This window comes from Primulina huaijiensis, unplaced genomic scaffold (genome assembly GCF_012295235.1).
Source record: "Primulina huaijiensis isolate GDHJ02 unplaced genomic scaffold, ASM1229523v2 scaffold25037, whole genome shotgun sequence".
Classification (NCBI taxonomy): Eukaryota; Viridiplantae; Streptophyta; class Magnoliopsida; order Lamiales; family Gesneriaceae; genus Primulina; species Primulina huaijiensis.
Genome location: NW_027356117.1, coordinates 272,102 through 294,054, shown reverse-complemented (window position 1 = coordinate 294,054; position 21,953 = coordinate 272,102). Strand labels below are relative to the sequence as shown.

The 21,953-nt window shown below is 31.3% G+C and overlaps 2 protein-coding genes across 3 annotated transcripts; both read right to left on the bottom strand.

Moving 5' to 3' along the window:
- Positions 1-143: 143 nt before the first annotated feature.
- On the bottom strand, positions 144-1,594 carry LOC140967363 (peroxisomal and mitochondrial division factor 2-like). Of its 2 annotated transcripts, none has more exons than XM_073427845.1 (2): positions 1,443-1,588; positions 144-1,248 (listed from the first exon to the last, which is right to left on the bottom strand). In XM_073427845.1, exon 2 carries the CDS (start codon positions 1,237-1,239, stop codon positions 352-354), a length of 888 nt encoding a protein of 295 aa, XP_073283946.1. In that variant the 5' UTR covers positions 1,240-1,248; positions 1,443-1,588; the 3' UTR covers positions 144-351. The 2 variants fall into 2 exon arrangements, with proteins under 2 accessions (XP_073283946.1, XP_073283945.1); XM_073427844.1 differs by having other exon boundaries at positions 147-1,248; positions 1,437-1,594.
- An 11,568-nt stretch (positions 1,595-13,162) lies between these two features.
- Positions 13,163-19,748, bottom strand: LOC140967390 (mitogen-activated protein kinase 20-like). Its single transcript, XM_073427886.1, has 10 exons — positions 19,370-19,748; positions 17,459-17,867; positions 17,075-17,202; positions 16,918-16,977; positions 16,223-16,372; positions 15,960-16,115; positions 15,216-15,427; positions 15,040-15,141; positions 14,038-14,180; positions 13,163-13,942 (listed from the first exon to the last, which is right to left on the bottom strand). Exons 1-10 carry the CDS (start codon positions 19,391-19,393, stop codon positions 13,479-13,481), a joined length of 1,848 nt encoding a protein of 615 aa, XP_073283987.1. The 5' UTR covers positions 19,394-19,748; the 3' UTR covers positions 13,163-13,478.
- Positions 19,749-21,953: the final 2,205 nt, after the last annotated feature.

Below are 21,953 nucleotides of genomic sequence, written 5' to 3'. Positions count from 1 at the left end.
GTAATTTGTAATGTTTGATAACCATTTGTGACCCTTTTTTTTTGCTCATGAGATTTGATGTACGGAAACTAAAACCCATATATTACATGCTGCCTCCAAATTCTTGAATCACTGAACATTATTACTAGGAATTAAGCACAATATGCAGGAAAATCTCATCACCATTTGATTGGAATGGAGTTAACATAACTACACAAGCATCATTTTTTTTAGGCAAGAAGAAATATGCATATGAAATCGAAGTTAACAAAACCACAAGGAACAACTAAGCAAAATTGAATCTTCTCCATTCAGCTAGAAAAGAAAGCCTTCTAACCTCTACGACTTTGAAACGTTAATTATACGTGTGAATCATTGTTTCCTGGCAGTATGTTTAATGTAACAGATGACCCCCATCACAGCTACGGCAGCAAAGGTTGAGCCTGCCATCACCACCCAATCCTTTTGCTTCAAATTACCAACAAATCCCTTCCTTCCAACCCTTACTGCAGAGTTTCCACTAATAACACTAGAAACATCATCCAGAACTGCACTTTCCTTCATTATGAACTCGTTAATCACCTCTTCTTTTTCCCCCACTCTACTCTCTAGATCACCTATTTCAACCTTCATTTTATCAACTGTCTTCTCCAAATCATTCTTCAACGTCTCCAAAGTCTTGATACTTCCCACAGTCGACTCCAAGTCGTTGAGTTTCTTCTTCAAACCCGAGATACACTTTTCTTTTCCCTCCAACTCATCCCTAATAGTGCTTTCCACTCCCTCCAAATTCTCAACTTTCAACACCAGCAAGTTCCTCTCTTTCTGCAAGGCCTCCAGCTTAGCATCCTTTTCCTTTTCCCTATCTTTCATCCCTGTCAAATCCCTCTTCAAATCGGATAACTCGATACCGGACTCCTGCAAATCGCTCATGGTAGAAACCAAATCATGCTGCAGCCTTGCAACCTCAGCTTCCAGCTCTGCAGTTCTAGCCACCACTGCTCCTAAAGCCTTATTTTCTGACTCTGCTTCACCAACATTCTTTTTGAGCTCCACATTCTCATCTCTTAACACGTTGACAGAGTCCTTCAACTCTTCGATCCTCTGCTTATATTCCCTGTTCTCCCGTGCAATTTCATTGTTTTCTTGCTTAAGGATATCCACCTTCTGGTTGAGCCCTGAAGCTTCCGACGCATCATCCCCAGTAATTTCCAATTCCGGATCATCGTAAATTTCCCCGTTGATCGTCTCATCTGCCATTTCTTATCCCTAAAAAAGGCAAAAAAAAAAAAGTATCAAAATTGAGTCAAGATATAAGAAAAACATTTCCAATTTTAATAAATAAATAAATAACTAAAACATTCGACGAGATTACAGAGCTCGATGATTGTCCCCTAAAACTAAAAAATAAATAAACAAAAACAGCATTCTCTCTTCAATTTAAGCTAATAGCGAACCTCAACCAAGATCCCCAGCAGCGAAGCAAAGGGTGGCATAACCAACAGCAATACTTGCGTCAAATCGCCTTTGTCCAAAATCGCCAAATTAGGGGTTGGGATATTTTGCTGAAGCGAAGTAGCCACGGTTCTTTCAGAAATGTTCGTAGCACGTGCTAGAAACTATGGTGGGCTTTAGGCCTGCAAAATTAAATCACAAAATCCAATTAATATAAAGGCCAATCATTTAAACTTTAGTGGACTGAAGCCCAGTTAATGCCGAACTTCAAAATAATGCTTATATCCCATCAATTTTGAACCACTCCCAGTTTCGTCAGCACAAAAATGAGATTTTGTTTGTTATCTTCTAGACTCATTTGATCGATGATGATAAGTTCGATTATTATAATCAATATTTTTTCGAATGAATTTATTATACAAATCTTATCTAACAAGTGCAATTTACATGACTATTACGGTAGCCTAATGGTTAATGGTTAATAAGTGCACATCAAATAGTAGCAATTGCAAGTTCTCGTAGCATAAAAAATGAAATTTTGTTGCTTCCAATTCCTTGTCTCCCCCTTACTCCGAAATCTTTTGTATTTCGGAATTCTTTTTCCTCCGTTGTTCTTAAACAAATATTGACCCGTAAATTCAGTGTATTGTACATATATAACAACGCATAAAAATGTTTCCTTCGGCCGTACTTATAGGTTATATTTGGATTTATGAATTTCAAATCCATGTATTTAAAATATAATCTAATGTATTTTTGTAAGGTTAGAGAAATAATTCCAGAGCAAGATTTGATAAGTAACCGTCAACAAATTGGAATTCATTTATCAACAGATTATTTTCGTCGGCTCCCCCATCATCAGGTCACCAACTTCCTTGACCTTCCGGCACTGGGCAGGCGTCAGCCCCCATACATGGTCTTACCGGATAAATTAATAAGTCGGGCATTTCCGGTCCACAAATTCAATTATTGCTTATTTATATAATGTTTCTTATTAATTAAGATGGATTTCAAATTCACCGAGACATTTGAAAGTCATTATATTTTTTTTAACTAATATATAAATAAATAATATTAGATTATTCACATTCATGCAGCAACTATGTTTTTTTAGTGTAAAACTTGTAATATTATTATATATGTCAAATGTCCAGAATTACAAGATTTATAAACCCATGAGAGATCCCCTTGCNATTAATGGAATTTAAAATTAAATAAAAATAAAATTTAACCTTCATTTTTTGGAGTGAAATTTACATTCAAAGAGAAAAATAATAAAATTTACATTTCATTTTTAAAAAATATATGAGTTTGAATTGTGAAATTAAATTACTATTATTACTATATGAGTTTGAATTGTGAATTTACATGTATGCCAAATAAAATTTAACCTTCATTTTTTGGAGTGAAATTTACATTCAAATAGAAAAATAATAAAATTTACATTTTATTTTTAAAAAATATACGAGTTTGAATTGTGAAATTACTATTATTACTATATGAGTTTGAATTTTAATTTACATGTATGTTCTTATAATCATTAAATAATATTCATTAAAATTTAACCTTCATGAATAAAAATGAAGTTTAAACTCTTGTTTAAAATTTTATGGTTATCCAATTTTTGAGTAGGTCTTCTGTGAGATGGTACATGGAAATTTATCTCTAAAATGGGTTGATTTTTTTCATTAATTAATGTTAATGTATTTTAAAATAAATTAAATGAAGATGGAGTTTACACTCTTATTCAAAATTTTATGGTTATCTAATTTTTTATTAGGTTTTCTGTAAGACGGTTTCATGGATATATATATATTAGACGGGTCGATCCAATCATTTACAGAATGAAAAACAATGTTTTTTCATGGTTCGGGTCGAATAAGAGACATGTTTCAAAAAATTGACCCGTGAAACAACATCATAATAGTTTATGTAGCAATTTAATAAATATATTTTTGTTTGTTTGTTTTTTTCATATATTAATTAATAGATCCTAAAATAAATTGAAAAAAAATATTGAAATATAGTATATTTTTTGAAATGAAATTTACATTTTATTTTTTAAAATAGTAATAATATTAAGAATGAATAAATGTTTTTTCCCGTCTATTAATGACTTGTAAAATAAATTGAACAAAAATAAAATTTAACAACAATTTTTTGTAATAAAATTTAAATTTAGCCTTTATTTTTTGAAATGAAATTTACACTGTATTTTTTTAAAAAAAAACTATATCTATAATGAAATTTAAAAATAATAATAATAATAAACACATGTTTTATTGTTAGTTTTTCCCAATTAATATATGAAAACGAACAGAAAAAAGACATATGTTTATTAATATTATTTAACAAAAATAAGGACATATATGTAAATTCACACAATTATATTAGAGTTTTCAAATTTATTAGTCGTGTATTATTTACGTTATTAATGGATGTTAATTTACTCAAGTTAAAAATAAAAATTAGCCCAAAAACTCTTATGAGATTGTTTCACGGATCAGCAACTTGACGCACGAGAACTTCCCAGGAGTTCACTCATCATGCATGTTTAACCTAACAAAATTGAATGATAGTAAAAGATTAATCTTTTAGTTCAAACATTTCTTGATCATTATGTTAAAAGTTATATTTTTCAATCAAGACACGACTTTTATTTCTTACAATTGTGATCTACCGTGCAAAGCTCTACACTAAGCTAATAGTGAACATGATGAGGAATGCACCGACGTGAGTGTCAATAGGCCAAACAGTAAAACCCTATTGTGTGACAAACATAAATAATTGTTTGATACCATAATAGAACACTTCAAAAAAAGCAAAATGAGTTTAAACTGATTTTATGTGTAATAATTACTCTTATATACATCAAAGTGATAGAAAAATGATGAATAAAAATGAATTCAAATCATTTATGTGAAACAAATTGCTCTTGCATTTACCGTTACTTAAATTGATTTATAAAATTTTTAAAATTTTCTTATATTTTTGTAAATATTTTTTCTCGAAAAATAAATGTTTTTCAAAAGATTACAATTATATTCAGATTTTATGCCCCATCAAATTTCCACCAATAAATACTTGTAGCTACTTTTTCAAGGACGTGATTTATGTATATAACTTTATAACTTCAAAATATATTATGAGAAATTTAGAAATTATGGTTGTTGTAAAAAAAATTTTTGATAAATTTGTTTTTGATTTTTTTTGTTTTTACTTTGAATACTCATAGTCTAATTATTTTTTTTACAAATTTATGGTTGTGACATTAAAATAGGTGTCACAGTGATATTCAAAATATAGTTCTGATTATGAATCACATTAATATATATTTTTATGTTAATATTACAACAATATATACTTATATCTATATAACATAAAATAATTCAATTATATTAGTATCCAAGAACTCGGACAAAAACAAAATTTGAACTTTATCTAGGTATCATAGATTGAATTTATTATTGAAAACTAAAAGATAGTGAAAGTAAGTTGATATCTGTTCTCTTCATATCATCTTTTTATGTTCCACACGTCACTACTACAAAAACGGCAAACGGTTTTATGTAGGCATTTAAAAACTGTTGTAACTGAGGGTGTTGTTGAAAGTCCGTTCAACGACAACGGTTTTTATCCGTTGTGGAAGATCAAATAAAAACCGTCTCAAATAAAAATAACGACGGTCGTTATTTCTACCCGTCGCTAGTTTTAAATCATCGACGGGTATATTAACCGTCGCTAGTTAAATCAGCGACGGTTATATAAACCGTCGCTAATTTAAAATTAGCGACGGTAGCAATCACGACCGTCGCTATTTTTAGCGACGGTCATCTTTCAAGAGTTCCGTCGCTAATTTGTTTCGAAAAATAAAAAAAATACTTTTAATAATTTAATAAATCTAAAAGAAACTAATAATCCAAACTAAAATCGTGTAAAATAAAAAAAAATTTAAGTGTTGTGAAGTAGTAAAATCGTGTAAAAGAGAAAAATTTTTAAGTGTTATAAAGTGGTTAGAAAAATTTTACGTGTTGTGTGAAAGTGATAAAATTGTGTAAGATAAAAAAATTTTAAGTGTTGTGTGAAGTGATGAAATGGTGTAAGAGAGAAAAATTTTAAGTGTTGTGAAGTGGTGAAAAAAATTTTTAAGTGTTGTGTGAAGTGATAAAATGGTGTAAAAGAGAAAAATTTTAAGTGTTGTGGAGGAAAATGGAACGAAAATGGAGATATTTATAGACAGTTTGCGACGGATTTTGGTTAAACCATCGCTATTAGCGACGGTAAATGATAAACCGTCGCATATTTTTATTTGGCAACGGTTTGGATTTAAACTGTCGCTAAAATTAGCGAAGGTTTCAAAAAAATGTCGCTAAATTTAGCGACGGTTAATTCAAAACCGTTAACCGTCGCTAATTTAAACGTAGCGACGCTTTTGACAAACATGTCGCTAAATTAGCAACGGTAAATTTAAATAACAATCGCTATATATCGCAACGTTTTCCAAAACCGTTGTTGTTTGTCAAAAAAACCACGCTAAAATTAGCGACGGTTATGTTAAAGCCGTCGCTACTTTAAATGTAGCGACGATTTTGACAAACTGTCGCTAAAATTAGCGACGGTTTTGAAATAACAGTCGCTAAATATTACAACGTTTTCCAAAACCTTTGTTGTTTATCAAAAAACCACGCTAAAATTAGCGCCGGTTATTTTAAAACCGTCGCCAATTTAAACGTAGCGACGGTGTTGAGAAACCGTCGCTAAAATTAGCGACGGTTTTTGAATTAACCGTCGCTAAATATTGCAACGTTTAATAAAACCGTTGTTGTTTGTCCAAAAAAACACGCTAAAATTAGCGACTGTTATTTTAAAACCGTCGCGAATTTAAACGTAGCGACGGTTTTCTGTCCAAAAAAACACGCTAATCGACAACAGTTCATTGAACCGTTGTCTTTGACCCCAAAAAGACAACAGTTTTTAAAAACCGTTGTCTTTGACCCCCAAACCATTGTCTTTGCCCCCCAAAAGACAACGGTTTTCGATAAAACCGTTGTTAAAAAACATACGACAATGGTTTTTGTGAAAAACCGTTGTCGTATGTGCGTTGTTGTATGCAGAATTTCTTGTATTGCGTGCAACGCACGTGCATTATTTCTAGTATATATATATATATATATACTAGAAGATGTGCACGTGGGTTGCACGTAGGAAACATACGTTGAAGTAATTAAAATTAGAAATAAAATTAGTTAACTCAACAAAAGATAATGATAATAGTATTGTAAATTTTGATAATTCTTGTTAATTATCATATGTAACTAATTTGAAAAAAAAAACATATTTTTAAATTTTCAAAAAAAAAAATTTGGAATACTAAAATTTTTCTCATATCTTTTTTTCATATTGTTTCTTTTGTTATTTGTCATATTCTCTCAATAATGAATATAATTTATTATAATATTCAATTATTAGAATTTTTTTTGACAATCAATGATATGTAATTTTTTATGTACAATGTTTTTTATTATTATTCTTTTTCATGTAAATTGACAACAATTACTACTGGATGCTTTTACTTTCTTAGTCACCTTTAATTTATTAGACACTTATACTTGATAACATATAAACTACACATTATTATTAGGGGTGAGAAAAATTTCGTTTAAACCGAATTAACCGACCAAACCGAGTCAATTCGGAAATTCGGTTTTCAAATTAAAAAAATTCAGTTATATCGATTAATTCGGTTCGGTTACGATTTTCAAAATTTTGAAATCGGCTAATCGAATTAACCGATAAAATAAATACTATTATTTAATAAATTTTTATTATTTATCAATTTTAATATATATTTAAATTTTTACTTTTTAATTTTAAAATCAGCCCTAATTCTAAAGAAAAATTTGTGATGTATGTGATTTTATTTTTTATGCATTTGTGTAAACTGTAGTGTTAAAAAAATAACATATATAATTAAAGTTAAATCACGAAATTTTTTAAAACTAATTGGTTAATCCGGTCACCAACCGAATTAATCGATTTTAATTTGGTTCGGTTTTCATCGGTTATGAAAATTAATTCGATCGATTCGGTTATTGCTAAATATTTCGGTTCGATCTGATTATGACTAATTCGGTTCGGTCGGTAACAAAACCGACTGAATGCTCACCTCTAATTATTATAACAATCTATCATCACATAAAAAGTACTGATTGATTGATTTTAAAAAATATAGATTAAATGTTGTCATTTATTTACAATTTATAATAATAATATTTTTGACAATAAATCATCTTTTTACTGACTCTTATGACACTTATTTTAATATATCATATCAACTCATAAGTATAATTAGCACAATCAAATTACTAATGTCATATTGATATTACCTCCAGAAAAATAATATATTTAATTTTTCTAATTGTTTAAATATCTTAATGGGAACATTTGTGTACTCTTATCTTGAGAAAAATTCATTGCATTTATAAAGTTTGAACGGTAAATATAACTTTATAATATACATTTAATTTGAAAACTGAATTCATAGTATGAAAAACGCTTCTTCCATTTCTATTCTGTTTAGAAAAAATTCTAATATATCTTTAAAGACCAATAGATGATGAAATTAAATTTGAAATCAAGAGAAAAATTAAGAAAATGTAGAACACTACGGTGCATAAAACTTTCGCTTTGTACCGTGACAAAACATAAAGTGAGACCAAGTGAGATACTTATATATATGAGTCTCATTCAACTTAGTCCCATTACAATATTTTTATTAATCAACTTTGTCCTTCGTTTTTATTTAACTAACTTTGCAGTGTGACTCATTCAAGCATTAATTTTTTTTATTTTTTTAGTACGTAGTGGTCTCCACTCTCACCGAATTCAATATTTAGAAGTCGTTATTAGTAGTTTATAAGTAATAGACAATTATTTAGTTTTTATTTCCTGTCTTTTGATTAATTATGTAATTTTTTATGTTCTACCTAATTCATTTTTAGAATTTTTATTGAATTTTTATAATCATGATTAGAAGCGATGTACACAAACAATATAAAATTAATATGTTTTAAAATGTTAATATTGAAGTGTCGAATAAATGTATTAAATCATTATTTAAGAACTTTTAGAAAAACAATATACATCATAATTCAGATTTAAAGATTAACATACAAATAAAGAATTGCGATTAATATCTTATAAAATAAATGGTGTTAGCCCAAAAAGATTAAATATGATTATTGTAAATGAATTTTTCTTAATTAATTAGAAAATTTTCAGCAAATGCGCCAAATTATTTAGAATGTTTTCAATATAGTATGTCGATAAATGTTTTTCCATATGAGTTACTGATTGAGTCCTTATGAACATTTAAAAAAAAATGTGTATTTAGTTATAGTAACGGTGTCTTATAATTTAAACTATTAAATGAAACAAATTTTCAAGATAAAAAATTAATTAATAAATTCAAGAATATGTGATTACTCAATTAGTTTGATTGACACGCTCTTTAGTTTGCTGATTTAATAGATGTTAAATCCACAATCACTGAGTTTGACAAGAATTTTTGTAGAATAAAATACGATTAAAATAAATTACTTGATTGTATATGTTATAAAATTTTGTATATTTCATATATATATGCTTTATTTCATTTATAAGGTTGAAATTTTATATATTACGATATAAGATTTGTTATGCATCTTAACCTCGATAAATTCATTAAATTTTTTTTTGTATTTTAACTCTTGTTACCACATAATTTTGGTTTCGCCCTAAACTTTGTGTATTTGTTTGCTTGAATCTATTGTTTCACATTTTTTTAAGACTCAGAACATGCCAAACATGGAAGTGATATTAATTTAAAGATATGATAATACTTATTTATTTTAATAAACGTGTTTATCATTCACAATACTGATAAAAATAACTTAAAAATAATATGTTGACGAACATATATATTGTCAGGAATCCAAAAACACATTTCAAATGTCAACTTTGACACTCAATTTTAAGTGACTACCAAAATATCTGAACAACCCACAATTTATGGACAAGATACTAACATCTTAAATTTAAAATCAAGATGATATTATCCCTTTTACATGTAGAATTCATAATTGAAAATCGACAATATTAGATATATAGATATTTAATATAAACCTGTGTGAGCTCATTTAGGCCCACCTTTAAATAGGTTGACAAAATTTCAACACAACCCATTTAAATTGTTTGGTAGTATTTGCCAATCGACGGACCCAACTCAAATTGATGGGTCTAATCACAACGATCATTTACCTTGTTTTNAAAAAAACTAAATCATTGGATTAAAATTAATATATTGTAACGTGGATAGACAACAATAAAATCAAACAATTAATAGTAACATCATAATTTTAATATCAAGATGATAATCTCCCCTTTATATGAGGAATTCATGATTGAAAAGCGATAATAGTAGATATATTGATATTTAATACAAACTGGTCCGGGCTCATTTAGTCCCACCTTTAAATAGGTTGACAAAATTTCAACCCAACACACTTAAATTATTTGACGATGTGGGCCAAATAGACGAACCCAACCCAAATTGACAAGTCTAATCACAACGATCTTTTACCGTGTTTTATTCAAATAATTTATAAATATAAACCACAAAAATGTTGGTTCAAATTTTTTTTATTTAAACACATAAATTCTAGCCAAGTGTAACAATTAAAGAGATTTAAAAATTAAATTTTTTTTTATAAATATGGTATATCACAATAAAGTTTTTAACCATATTTTATTAAAGAAATTTTCTTTTGCAAAAAATATTTTTTAAAACTAATAAGTTATAGCCAAAGTCACCAAAATAAATAATGAGGACATGAAAAAAATATTAATAAGACACCAAAGAAAATTCATAATTCAACAATGAACTATTTTTAAATTTTAAGTAATTTACTTGACGTAAGAAAAGATAAATAAAAAAAATCTAAATCATTCTATTAAAAATAACATATTATAATGTGAGTAGATATAATAGATATCAAATATTAATTTACATAATAATAAATAAATAAATAAATCTAAATTGATAATGTGGGTAGATAACATTAAAAACAAGCAATTAATAAGATACACAACATTAAAAACAAGTTATTAATAAAACAAGTAATTAATAAGGAGAGAAATGGAAATTCACATATAAAATCACATATTTATATATATAATAGATATACATATATTTGTGTGCGTGTGAAAGCATTAATGGACTCCTTCGGCCAAACAGTAAAAAATGTAATAAAGTGAAAAAATGATTATGATGGTATCAAAATTTTACTTCGGGTTCGGTCTGATGAGCGGATCTTCAAATCTTCACAGCTGAACGGTCGGGTCAGATCGGGCTCCCGAGTTCTGCACATACGAAAATAGGGTTAAGGGGCGCTGGAGAGTTTTCAAACGTGACCACTCCGATCCTTAAATTAGTCCGGAGAGCAAACTTAGGTGTGAAATATGCTAGTGTTAAGTGATCAAGAGAGTGTAAATGTGTAAAATCGTAGCACACACCTGGTATTTATAGAGGAGGTTTAGTTACCTTGCTGGAGTATGATTCATGTTGAGATAGAATCTTACCTGAGATAGGAGACTTCAAACACTAGAACTCTATCCTGACGGCGACTAAGACTTTCACCTTATCCTGACTAGATTTACCCGAATCACGGATTTATCAAGGCCTTCATCTATACATGAGAGTATCTTCATATCCTTTAGTTGCGTTGGGCTCAGAACTCCCGATCTTTGATGGGTTCGGACTTCCCAGCACCTTTGTGAGCTTGGACCCCCGATACTGTTAGAAATCATGGGTTGGAACTCCTGATAATATTAGGGATCGTGGGCTTGAATCCGCCCAGGTGTACCAATTTTAAGGGTATATCAGATCGACTTTTTTCATCGGCTGTTATCTTTTATTTTGATATAAATCCCATCATTTACCTATAATCTCTCGAATTTTTCATGAGCACCAACGAATGTACCATAGCCAGCCTTAATTTAGCTGAAGGAAATGGAATAAACAAACCAATTTTTTTTTTTTTACCATAAATCAAGATCTACACGATGTTACAAACAAAAAAATTAAAAAAAAAAAAAACAAATAATGTTATAACTTGAAGAAAAAGCATATAAAACAGTGGTGTGTGTATCAACCACCAAGCTTCCGTTTGTTATTTTCGGAGCTTTCAACAATGGTGACAAGAAACCTCAAAGCTTCCACTTTGTACTGCAATGAAAGTATATAATCAGCAGTCTCTTCAAACAGATTCTCCACTTCTAGGGTTTCACCTCCGGGCACTATCTTCTTCAACGCCACTATCTTCTTCTCAAATAACTCATCTTTTTCCGTGGATTCTTCTTCGGCCCTCGAAATCATCTTCCTCATACGGGTTCTTCTCCTTCTGCTCCTCACGGGCCTCTCTGGCGACAGCACACCGACGGATACGGAGATGGAAGAGGATTCTTCGGGCGGTGCCATCCTCGGTACTTTTTCCGATATGGTTTCGGGTTCTGAGGAGCAAATAGTTGTGTTGAAATTCTTCATTAAAGAAAGAGGGAGAGAGATTAAGGATGGCGATACGAGGAAATGGAGGGGGATGGCCTTAAATTATTTGCAGAAGAAATGTCAATGCATGACAACGAAGCTGGTCCTACCATGGTTTCTAAATACGTCCGTTTATGGTGGATAATAATATTTTTGCGCATAAATTGACATGCATGTATCAGAATTTGGTTAAAATAATTATAATGATGGCTTATAACTAATCATTCACATTGAAAATCAAGAAATGTTATAAATTATAAGGAGAAGAAAGTCATGGCCGGGGACGAAGGGGATAATACATAGGACGTGGCAGCTTGAAAAGGTTAAAAGCACATGTTATCACATGAAATTCTCGAACCCTACACCTTCCCTCCCCCATGTGCTCCCCTTATAAACTTTTAGAGCCCCACACCTCAGCCTATTCCCACAAGCCACAGGTGATAATAAAACAATCTTATAAATATTCGGGTTTCACATAAAGTTATAGATAATTAATTAATTCAAAGAGAGGTCCATATGTATGCATTTAATTTGTGTAATATATGTATATCAAACACAAGTAATGGTGTTTCCAAGAAGGGGACAGGAGTCCGGCTGTGGAGGAAATTTTAGGGTGAATTTAGTCATTATGTGACACTGCAGGACATTTAGGATTCACATTACACCACCTAGAATAGTCTACCCCATTTTGTTACCGCCACACACGACATTTGCTGCAATTCTTTTGCCTGCTTCTTAATTTTCTGTGCATTCGTGATTCGGAATTTCTTGGATCAGTTCCCATTAATAAAAGACAAAATCCAATTTTGATTATAGGAAGTATATGTGATTAATTTAATAATTCTCTAATTGAATGCGTTCACATGCACGTAGATTGAGAAGGCAGAAGAAAGTTAAGAGACTAGCTTATTTGATGTCGATGACATCTTTTCTTGCATAAAATATACATCGTTTTCACCAACTTAATTAACTAACACTATGACGACATAATTGGGGCCGGGGCCTAATTACGAACTTGCTTTGTTAGAATACATAAACTGTGTTCCATTAGTGGCTCTTTTAATTTAATTTTTCCTAATATAATATAATAACCTCATGATAGATTGAACTAAATTACTCCCAACGATAAATTATATTGGCTGCACCTTAAAAATATAACGTGCCTTCTTTATAAAAAAATTATTTGATCACCTAAAACTAATTATTCTACCTTTTCCAATAAATGAGCAACAGAACTTGCAACGGCAAACTTGTTGCCATCTTTATTATTCAGAGTAAAATTTTCACAAGACCCCATCCACAACTAAAAGAGACGTATCGGCTCTCTCAAGAAACTATGTTTCCCCTTCTGTACACCACCAATGATTACAATGTATTCAAGCCTCCCAACAAAGGAGTATAGGTCCAAATCCACCATCCATTCAAGTTTTCACCATTCACTCCATTAACTTCAAACCTTTCTCTAATACATACTTGCCATGCCGTATTGAACGCCGCCAGTTTTTCTATGGGCAGTTGCATTTGTAGCTGCAGCGATGCCGAGTCCACCGTATTGAGCTTTTGCTTGCAGTAGATTTGTGTCGATACTGACGCTGTCGGGAACATGATTGTTGTCAACCTTGGAAACTCCAGCTTGTGAAGTATGGTATGGATTGGTGGAATCTATGTTTATAGCTATATCAGGAGCTAATTTAGCAGCCATGCCACAGTTTTGTATCTGTTTAGAAAGTGAAGATAAGTCTCTATGTGTCTCAGCCACCAGCCTTACTGGTTTTCCAGGCGAACTTCTTTGGTAATAGTAAGTCGAGGGAGATGATTGGGCTGAAAGGGCTGCATTTCCTACAAGATTTCTAGGATCGTATGCATCTTTGACAACATTTCCATTCTCATACAGCACAACTGGACCACGGACATTCCCTGGTTTTGCTGAGCACAGAAAGATTCAGCGGTGAACAGATTAATTCACTGAATAATGGAACAAAACAATGGGGAAGGACTGACATTTTAAGATGTAAAATTACCTAGTACGATCCTCTGTGGTGGTTGTAAGTTTCTTGATAAACTGTTACGAAACCCACAAGATTCTTCAGCATTCTGCGGATCTTTGACATTTGCAGTAGTTGCCAGCTCCTTAGGAAGCACTGTACTGGGTACAATGGTCGACCTGCATAATCAAATATTATTTTATGCATGACAGCACAGCAGGTCTGGCACGTGAGAGATCAGACATGACAACGGAAAGATATTGCAATACGGAAAGGACACAATTGGGTCGTGCAACTAAAATAGGAAGAATGAAATGAGATGGTTTCAACAGGATACATCGCTCTTACAAATTCTACACCTAACACCTGCGACTAGGCACCCACGCCATGTATAATGTAATGGTGTGCAATGTAATACACGAATATATTGTACATATTTTGTTTTGAAAGTTTGGATTTGGTTATAATATTTTACAAAATGAAATATGACATGAGATTTAGTAAAACGATTTTTTTAATGAAATATGAAAATTTTAAGTAAGCTCTTGTATGCTAAATAAGAATACAAATAAATAACAATTATAATTTAGTATACTCTTCTATGCTGAATAAGAATACAAATAAATAACAATTATAAATTATAACGCAAAAAAAAAATTAAATGATGAGATTATGAAGAAAAGGCCAACAAAAATGATCGATGATTTTTTTAAAGGGTGGTCAAGTTCAAGAACAAAATAGTATAAAGCTAAATACATGAAACACAATTTTGTAATTAAGAAAAAAGTTTCACCAAAAAGCAATAATTATTAGGGAGTTTCGCTTTATTAATATTATAGATATCAGTTCATGTATTTTCCAGAATCAACACCAATCAACATCCAATACTACATATTACCCTGTTTACAACAATTTTTAATAGAAGGCGGCGAAATGTTAATTTTACTAGCCTTGTAAAGGTAGCTAACAAGCAGAACATCATGGCATAAAGCGAAAGTCAAATCAACTACAATAAAACAGGTTAAGTTCTGCACATACCTAGGAAGAGAAACGTGCTTTCTGTCGAGAGGAATCACCGGTTCACTTTTACCACCATTTTCTTCTAAAGCAGCAAATTGTTTTTTAAATTGATCAACAGCGCTGCCAAGAGGTATATTTTTCAGTCGGCAACATTGATGAAGAAGAGGACACACATAATAAGAAAGAGCTACCACCTTGGATAGAGGAAATTAGTTCTCTCAATACCATTGATGCAGTCCTTCAGCAACTGAGGATGGTACTCTAGTATCTCCCGAAATATTAACTCACGAACATGCTCCTTTGTGACCCTTCGTCTTTCAAATTCAAATTCCATCTTTGAAATTGGTTGACAGGATGGTTCTCTCTCGACTTTGGACAATCCCCGAAAGTAAGGATCACATAATGCCTGAAAATGCAGAGAAACTAAAATAACAAATGACCACAAATATAGCCAGTTTCAAAAGAGAACATAAAGTCAAAGATCAAATCCTGACATGTATAATGCACATAAGGGAAAGACAGACAATATAGGATAGACAGTGTTGAATATATCTTCTAAAAGATCAGCATATCATCTAAATCCAGACTTGGGAAGAACGAGAGACTTTATCATGTTGCTATCAGCTTCAAAAATAATTATTTCGGTTTGATTTGAATGAGTTTTGGAAAATTATAGTAATTTATGAAATTTTGTAGTCTTTACATGTTATTTATTTACAAAATTACTGTTGACTCTAAAATATTACATTTTCTAAATAGTTTCAGATAAGAAGCAGGGTTGATCTGGTGTTCAAAAGATGTATTGTAGACTTATGATTAACCACGGAGATGTAAAAGATGTATGAATACTTATGATTTTAAAGTTCCCAAACAGGGCCCTAAATTGAAAGGACTCCGGACGGAAAACTAATTTTAGAAGAAACAGGGCAATTTGAAACCTCTTCAGCAGTCGGGCGGTCCTTAGGATCAAAAGCGAGCAGCCTCTCCAAAAGTCGAAGGGCAGAAGGATCAGCATTTGGAAATTTCTGAGCAAATGGAACAGGTTGCTTCTTTCTCATGCTTGTGAGATATCTTCTTGCCTTTTCATTTCGCACCTTCAAAAAAATACAAGAATCCAAATATCACAAGTAGGTAAGATTGCCCATATAATTTCAAAAACCAGTAACCAAGATTCATACAGAAGGGTTTAACTTATACTTACTCGAGAAATGGTATCCCTTGTAGGTGTGCCTAGAAGATCAGTTATCAAATCCAGCTGGTGAACAACATTTTTTCCAGGAAAAAGTGGCTTCCCAGTCAAAACTTCAGCAAAAATGCAGCCAATACTCCATATATCAATTGCTGCTGTATACTGAGAAGCAACCAAAAACCAAGATATATGAAGCCTTGTTACTGAGTAAGTGCGTATTTTGATGCTATAAAACATCGACACGGAAAATACCTATAATTTCCGATGAATGTTTAAATAGGGGACTATTATGACTACCGATGAATGTTTAAATAGGGGACTATTATGACTACTAAAACACAAGGCAATCATCACAGCTGACAACAAATAAGGGATATAGTATGAGTAATGGAATATAAGGGAAACAGTAGTCATGCAACTCACGTGAAATAAACATGTTTCAACCTCAGTATATCCACGTAAATTCAATCTAAAGCCCTTTCAAGGAAATCAACATGTTTCCTATATGCTATAGAGATGATTTACATAGGCATGGAAAATGATTTGCAATTTGAATTTAAAAATTAGGAGTAAAAGAAAAACTCGCATATTGATCTGGAATGGGATTATAGGGTAAATCAAAGCTTTTTTACAACTTAACAGTCAGCGACGACAACTTCCATAGACTTCAATTAAAATGAAAAAACCAGGAACATGCAGAACTATACCTTTGAGAAAAATGAACCACACAATTCTGGAGCCCTATACCATCTTGTAGCTACGTAATCCTGTATTTATGACATAACTTAGAACTCCAAGAACCAGGCAAACAGTTGTAGTGAGAGTACAGAATTATTAAGGTACATATTTTTTATATTGGCATACCGTCCAAAATATCATTGTAGGCGTGTCATTGAAAGCAACTCTAGCCAATCCAAAATCACATATTTTGAGTTTACAGTTTGCATTTGCAAGAATATTCTTTGGCTTTAAATCACGATGATAAACATTAGCTGCATCCAAAGACTTTAATCATCAGATACTTTCCCAAACTCATAACGAACAATTAACTAGCTTAAATTTTCAATCCTTTCATGAGGCTGAGAACATTCTTAACACAACATAAACCATCAATGTTGACAATTGTCAAATTAAGCATTAGCTGAATGCATATTACAATGACTCTAATCATCACAGAAATTCTTGATTACAGCTGAGCAAAAGAAACAAAACACAAGATAGCCGAAGAAACGTAGCAACGGGGGTAACCTGTGTGAATGTATTTAAGGGCACGAAGCAATTGGTACAGGAAAAACTGATAATGTTCTCGAGTCAAATCATCGTTGGCCTTAATGACCTGGTGTAGATCAGATTCCATCAGCTCAAAAACAACATAGATATCTTTGAATTCTCTTCTAGAAGGTGGAAGCATGATGTGTTTGATTTCAACAATGTCTGGGTGTCGCAGAAGCCTGAGAAGCTTGATTTCTCGGAGAATTCGAGCAGCGTCAGAAATGTGTTCAAAAATGTCATGTATTTTCTTTATTGCGACCTTTTCACCAGTATGATTGTCAGTCGCTGAGCAAACAACACCATAACTTCCTTTTCCAACGACTTCCTGAATTTTATACCTGCTTGCATCACCATATTCTGAAAAGAAGTCCATTTCTGTTGAATTCTGTTCACCAAGCATGAAGAAACTTTAGTCCTCTGAATATAGCATATAATTTCAGTACATGTTGAATGCTGAAACAGATGTAAGATAATACAATTTGACATGTATGCATTAAACATGTCAATTACATACTATTTTCCTAGAGAAGGAGAACAAATTGCCACCGAAGCACATGCCTGAGAATTGTCAAATGACAAGAAAATTATTTAAAAAGTTGCATAAAGAGGATGCAAAAAACGTGATTAATGGAGCACTTTTTTATTTGAAGAACAAAACTCCACTCACACTCCCCAAGTCCCCGAAAGATGGAAAAAATTCAAACTGGCTTGATGAAATTCCAACAGACATAACCACCAATTTTGATTAAAAAAGAGAAGAGTACTCTAAGGTTGTGCCTTGGATTGGTTTGGATGGGCAAAATTCAAGGAATTTCAAAATCCACAATATATCAAGTTAAACAATTTCAACAGTTACCACACTCGGTAAAGGTGTCATTTGAAACTCTATTAATCAAATACTTTATCAAATCAAATCTTTTCCTCCAAATCAAATTCATTAAACCAAGCGCAGCCTAAGGAAACCAAATGCATATTTTAGTCTCCTTTAAATCAAAAACATTAAATATATTGATATTTATTGTATAAATTACTTTAGCGCAAAAACATTTTCCTCGTTTTTGAAGATCAAAATCACCATGAGGGCAAAACAAAAGCCCCCAATAATCCACAGTAAACAAATCTTTAAACAGGAACTGCTAGACAGGATATCTAAAAGTCAAATTCAATTTAACCCAAAACTCACAATTAATTGAAACTCGGAATTAATGGCATTATACAAGTGCAAACATTTAATCTGCATCATCTCATTAACCTAAACTATACATTGTAACCAGGGGAAATGAATCAAAAGAGAGCGAATACAATAAGTAAGGATCCAAAGATTAATTCAACGAAGAAAAGGCAGATGAAAGATGATTTCCCGATTTTGCAACACAATTAGACGCCAATAAAATGAAGCGAAAAGTACTTCACATAATTAAGCCATAATGAACAAGAAAATGAAAGGAAATGAAAAATTGTGAGACGGTCAAAAGCATTCATTTCTTTGAACTTTCATATGCAGGACATCGGCGTGAAATATATACGAAGAAAATCTCAATTAAACGAAATCTTACTCATGTATTTCACCAATCATTAACCAAATCCCACCATCTCAATTGACCAATAGTACAATTAGCCTACAAAATGCAACACACTGTCCCACACACCTATTTGACTTTCTAAAATCACGCCAAGAGCAGCTCAATTCATAACTGCGTAGTAATAGGTAAAAATGATCATATCATCAAAAGGAAAACAGATAAACAAGCACAGTCAAATCGCGAACACTAGAGCACCTCGTTTTCAGAAAATACATATATAGAACACGGAAATTAAAAATCAATAGTATTTCTTTCACTCGATTTATCTCAGAATCGATTAAAAAATCTCGAGCAAATAGCTCACTTTCTTCCGGTGATCCGCCTGCATTGTCGAGGAAATTCAAGACCCTCAAATAATTTCCGCAGCAACCCTCAACCCCAAAAAAAATCCAGAATATCTTCAATTTTCATGAAAACAAATTCGACCACATTTTCCGTCCAATTCGAATTACTATTGAAATCGAAGATAAACCGATCCTTCATGCACCACATCAATTTTCCTCCTTCCTCAGCAATAATCACAGAACATCAAAACCCCCACCAAGTTCCTCGACGAAAAATCACCCTCTTCTGCAAATATTAAATGCAAGTAAACGAGAGTGTGGGAATATGTGGATCTAAAGGTATAGTTCCAGCTGGTGGGGGTGTTGTCGAGATCTGTCACCGACACATAGTACAGTGAGAGAGGTNTATTAACACGAAGTTATAATTTTTCGTAAACGACGAACATTCGTTTCTACAATATATACGAATTAATAAGTGTCATTGTATCGATCATGTTTTCCTTCTTCTTGTCCGTAAACATAATTAATAATCATAAAATTGATTTAAAATTATGATTATTGAAATTTAAAAAAAAAACATCAGAATTGCAAAATGATTTGAAATATTTAATTTATCTTTCTGTATTGGGAGAATTTGAGTTGAGTTTCAACATATTGTGCATATATATCCGTCTAAGCTTTTGAATAAAAAATTTCAAAGGATCCAAGTCCAAGTATTTTTTGTCTTTCACCTAAGTTGGTTAATTCAAAGACCAACCAAATGTAAAATAATAATCTTAAGAAATATCTAATTATGATCACAGACTCAATTTTTTTATAAAATTTGAAAAACAATCCGTTGGATTTTGCTATATTTTACCCATTTCGAAGTGGGTCTTTTTTTTTTCTTTTTTTTTTTTCAAGGAAAACAGGCCATAAAAAATTCAATTAAATTAAATGGACCAATGGTTCATCGTGAAAGGGAGGGAGGGAGGGAGTATAGTTAGTATTTTCATGGTTTATATTTATTTTGGCCAATAATTTTGGACGGCGAAAAAATAAGGGTCGTGACTCATGTTTTTGTAGTGTTTTTCGTTCAACTCAAATAATAAATCAAATTGGATTACTTGCTTTAATAACTTTATTTATTTTGGATAATAACCGATTCGATTTTATTGCTTCTCATACAAATTAAGTAAATTCTATTTGTCCAAATATAAATTTATATTCCATAGTTGATTTATTTTTATTTTTATCATAACAAGATCTCGTTTCTAAACATTTTCGTCTCGATTTACATATATGTTTAGCTACGAGTAATAAATCATAATTTCGATACAGCTGCCACCTAAAAATAGAGCTCTAACAATGTTTTAAATTCATTATACATTTGCACGTTTCAAATTTAATTCCCTATTTATACATAGTAGGGGGGGTTGTAAGCTCTTTTTTTCAAAGATATTGTTTTAATTGGTTGGTGCGAAGCCTGTTTCCCACCAAACAATTACTTTCATATTTTGACAAACTTATAGGTTGGCATGATAATGTACAATAAATAATATTATTAAAAGTAAAGTTTTGAATTGAATTTAACATGTTAAAACACGAGGAAAATGATCTGCCAAACAAGTAGGCCATATGTAATTCATTTATTTGATTAATCTACTTTGGGAGACGACGAAGTTGCCGACTTCATTTGGTTGTATAAGAGGACAACATTTGTTATTATATTATTAAAATAAGGAAATGGCCCTTATGTGGCAGTGTATTTTTTGTCAGAATTTAATATTATATTGAATAAAATATGGAAAATAAAGTTTACCTATCACAAAAGGTAGATAAGTTGTCTCTTTCATTTATCAACTCGTTTCTTCGTTTGCAAGGACTGTGGCACACGCTACGTTAAAATAGAATAATAAGAACTAGTGAGGTTATTGGGAATTATTCATAGGTAATAATTCATTTCTTTCATTTAATCTTTTAATATTTTGATATGATCTCGATTTAGTTATATTGGCTTGATTTAATCTATTTTGTTTAGATTTTTACCCAATTTAGTTTAACTTTTCATTTATCTTTATTGTCATTTTTTATTTTATTTTATCTTTCTTTTTTATCTTAGTACGTGGTGATATTACACTTACGAATATGTCGAAAGGCATAAGACTACACAAAATTTTCAGTCTATTTACCATAGATCCGAGTCTTCTTTTTTTACATGACACATCATGTTACCGTAAGGTAAAAAAAATTTCATATTTTTTTAAAACAAAATGTCGTCGTGTCGTGTACACGAGGTTTTACAGACGGCTACTTAAAGCCTAACCACACAGTTGCAATCGAGGGTTCTTGACGCGGATTCTTTCAACAACACCAAACACAACCTTGTTTTTTTTTTCTACCTCAAGGTGTATAATATTATATTTATTTTGAAATTAATACATGAGAGGGGCGAAACTTATAAATCTTAGTCACACACTAAATATTATTATAATGATAACCTTATGTAAAATAGGAAAAACCTATTTAGATACGATAAATACAAAACACAAAATAGAAAGAGAAATATTATAAATTTATTTAAAAGAAAATTGAAGAAATTGTAGATGATTTCAACTTTCTTAT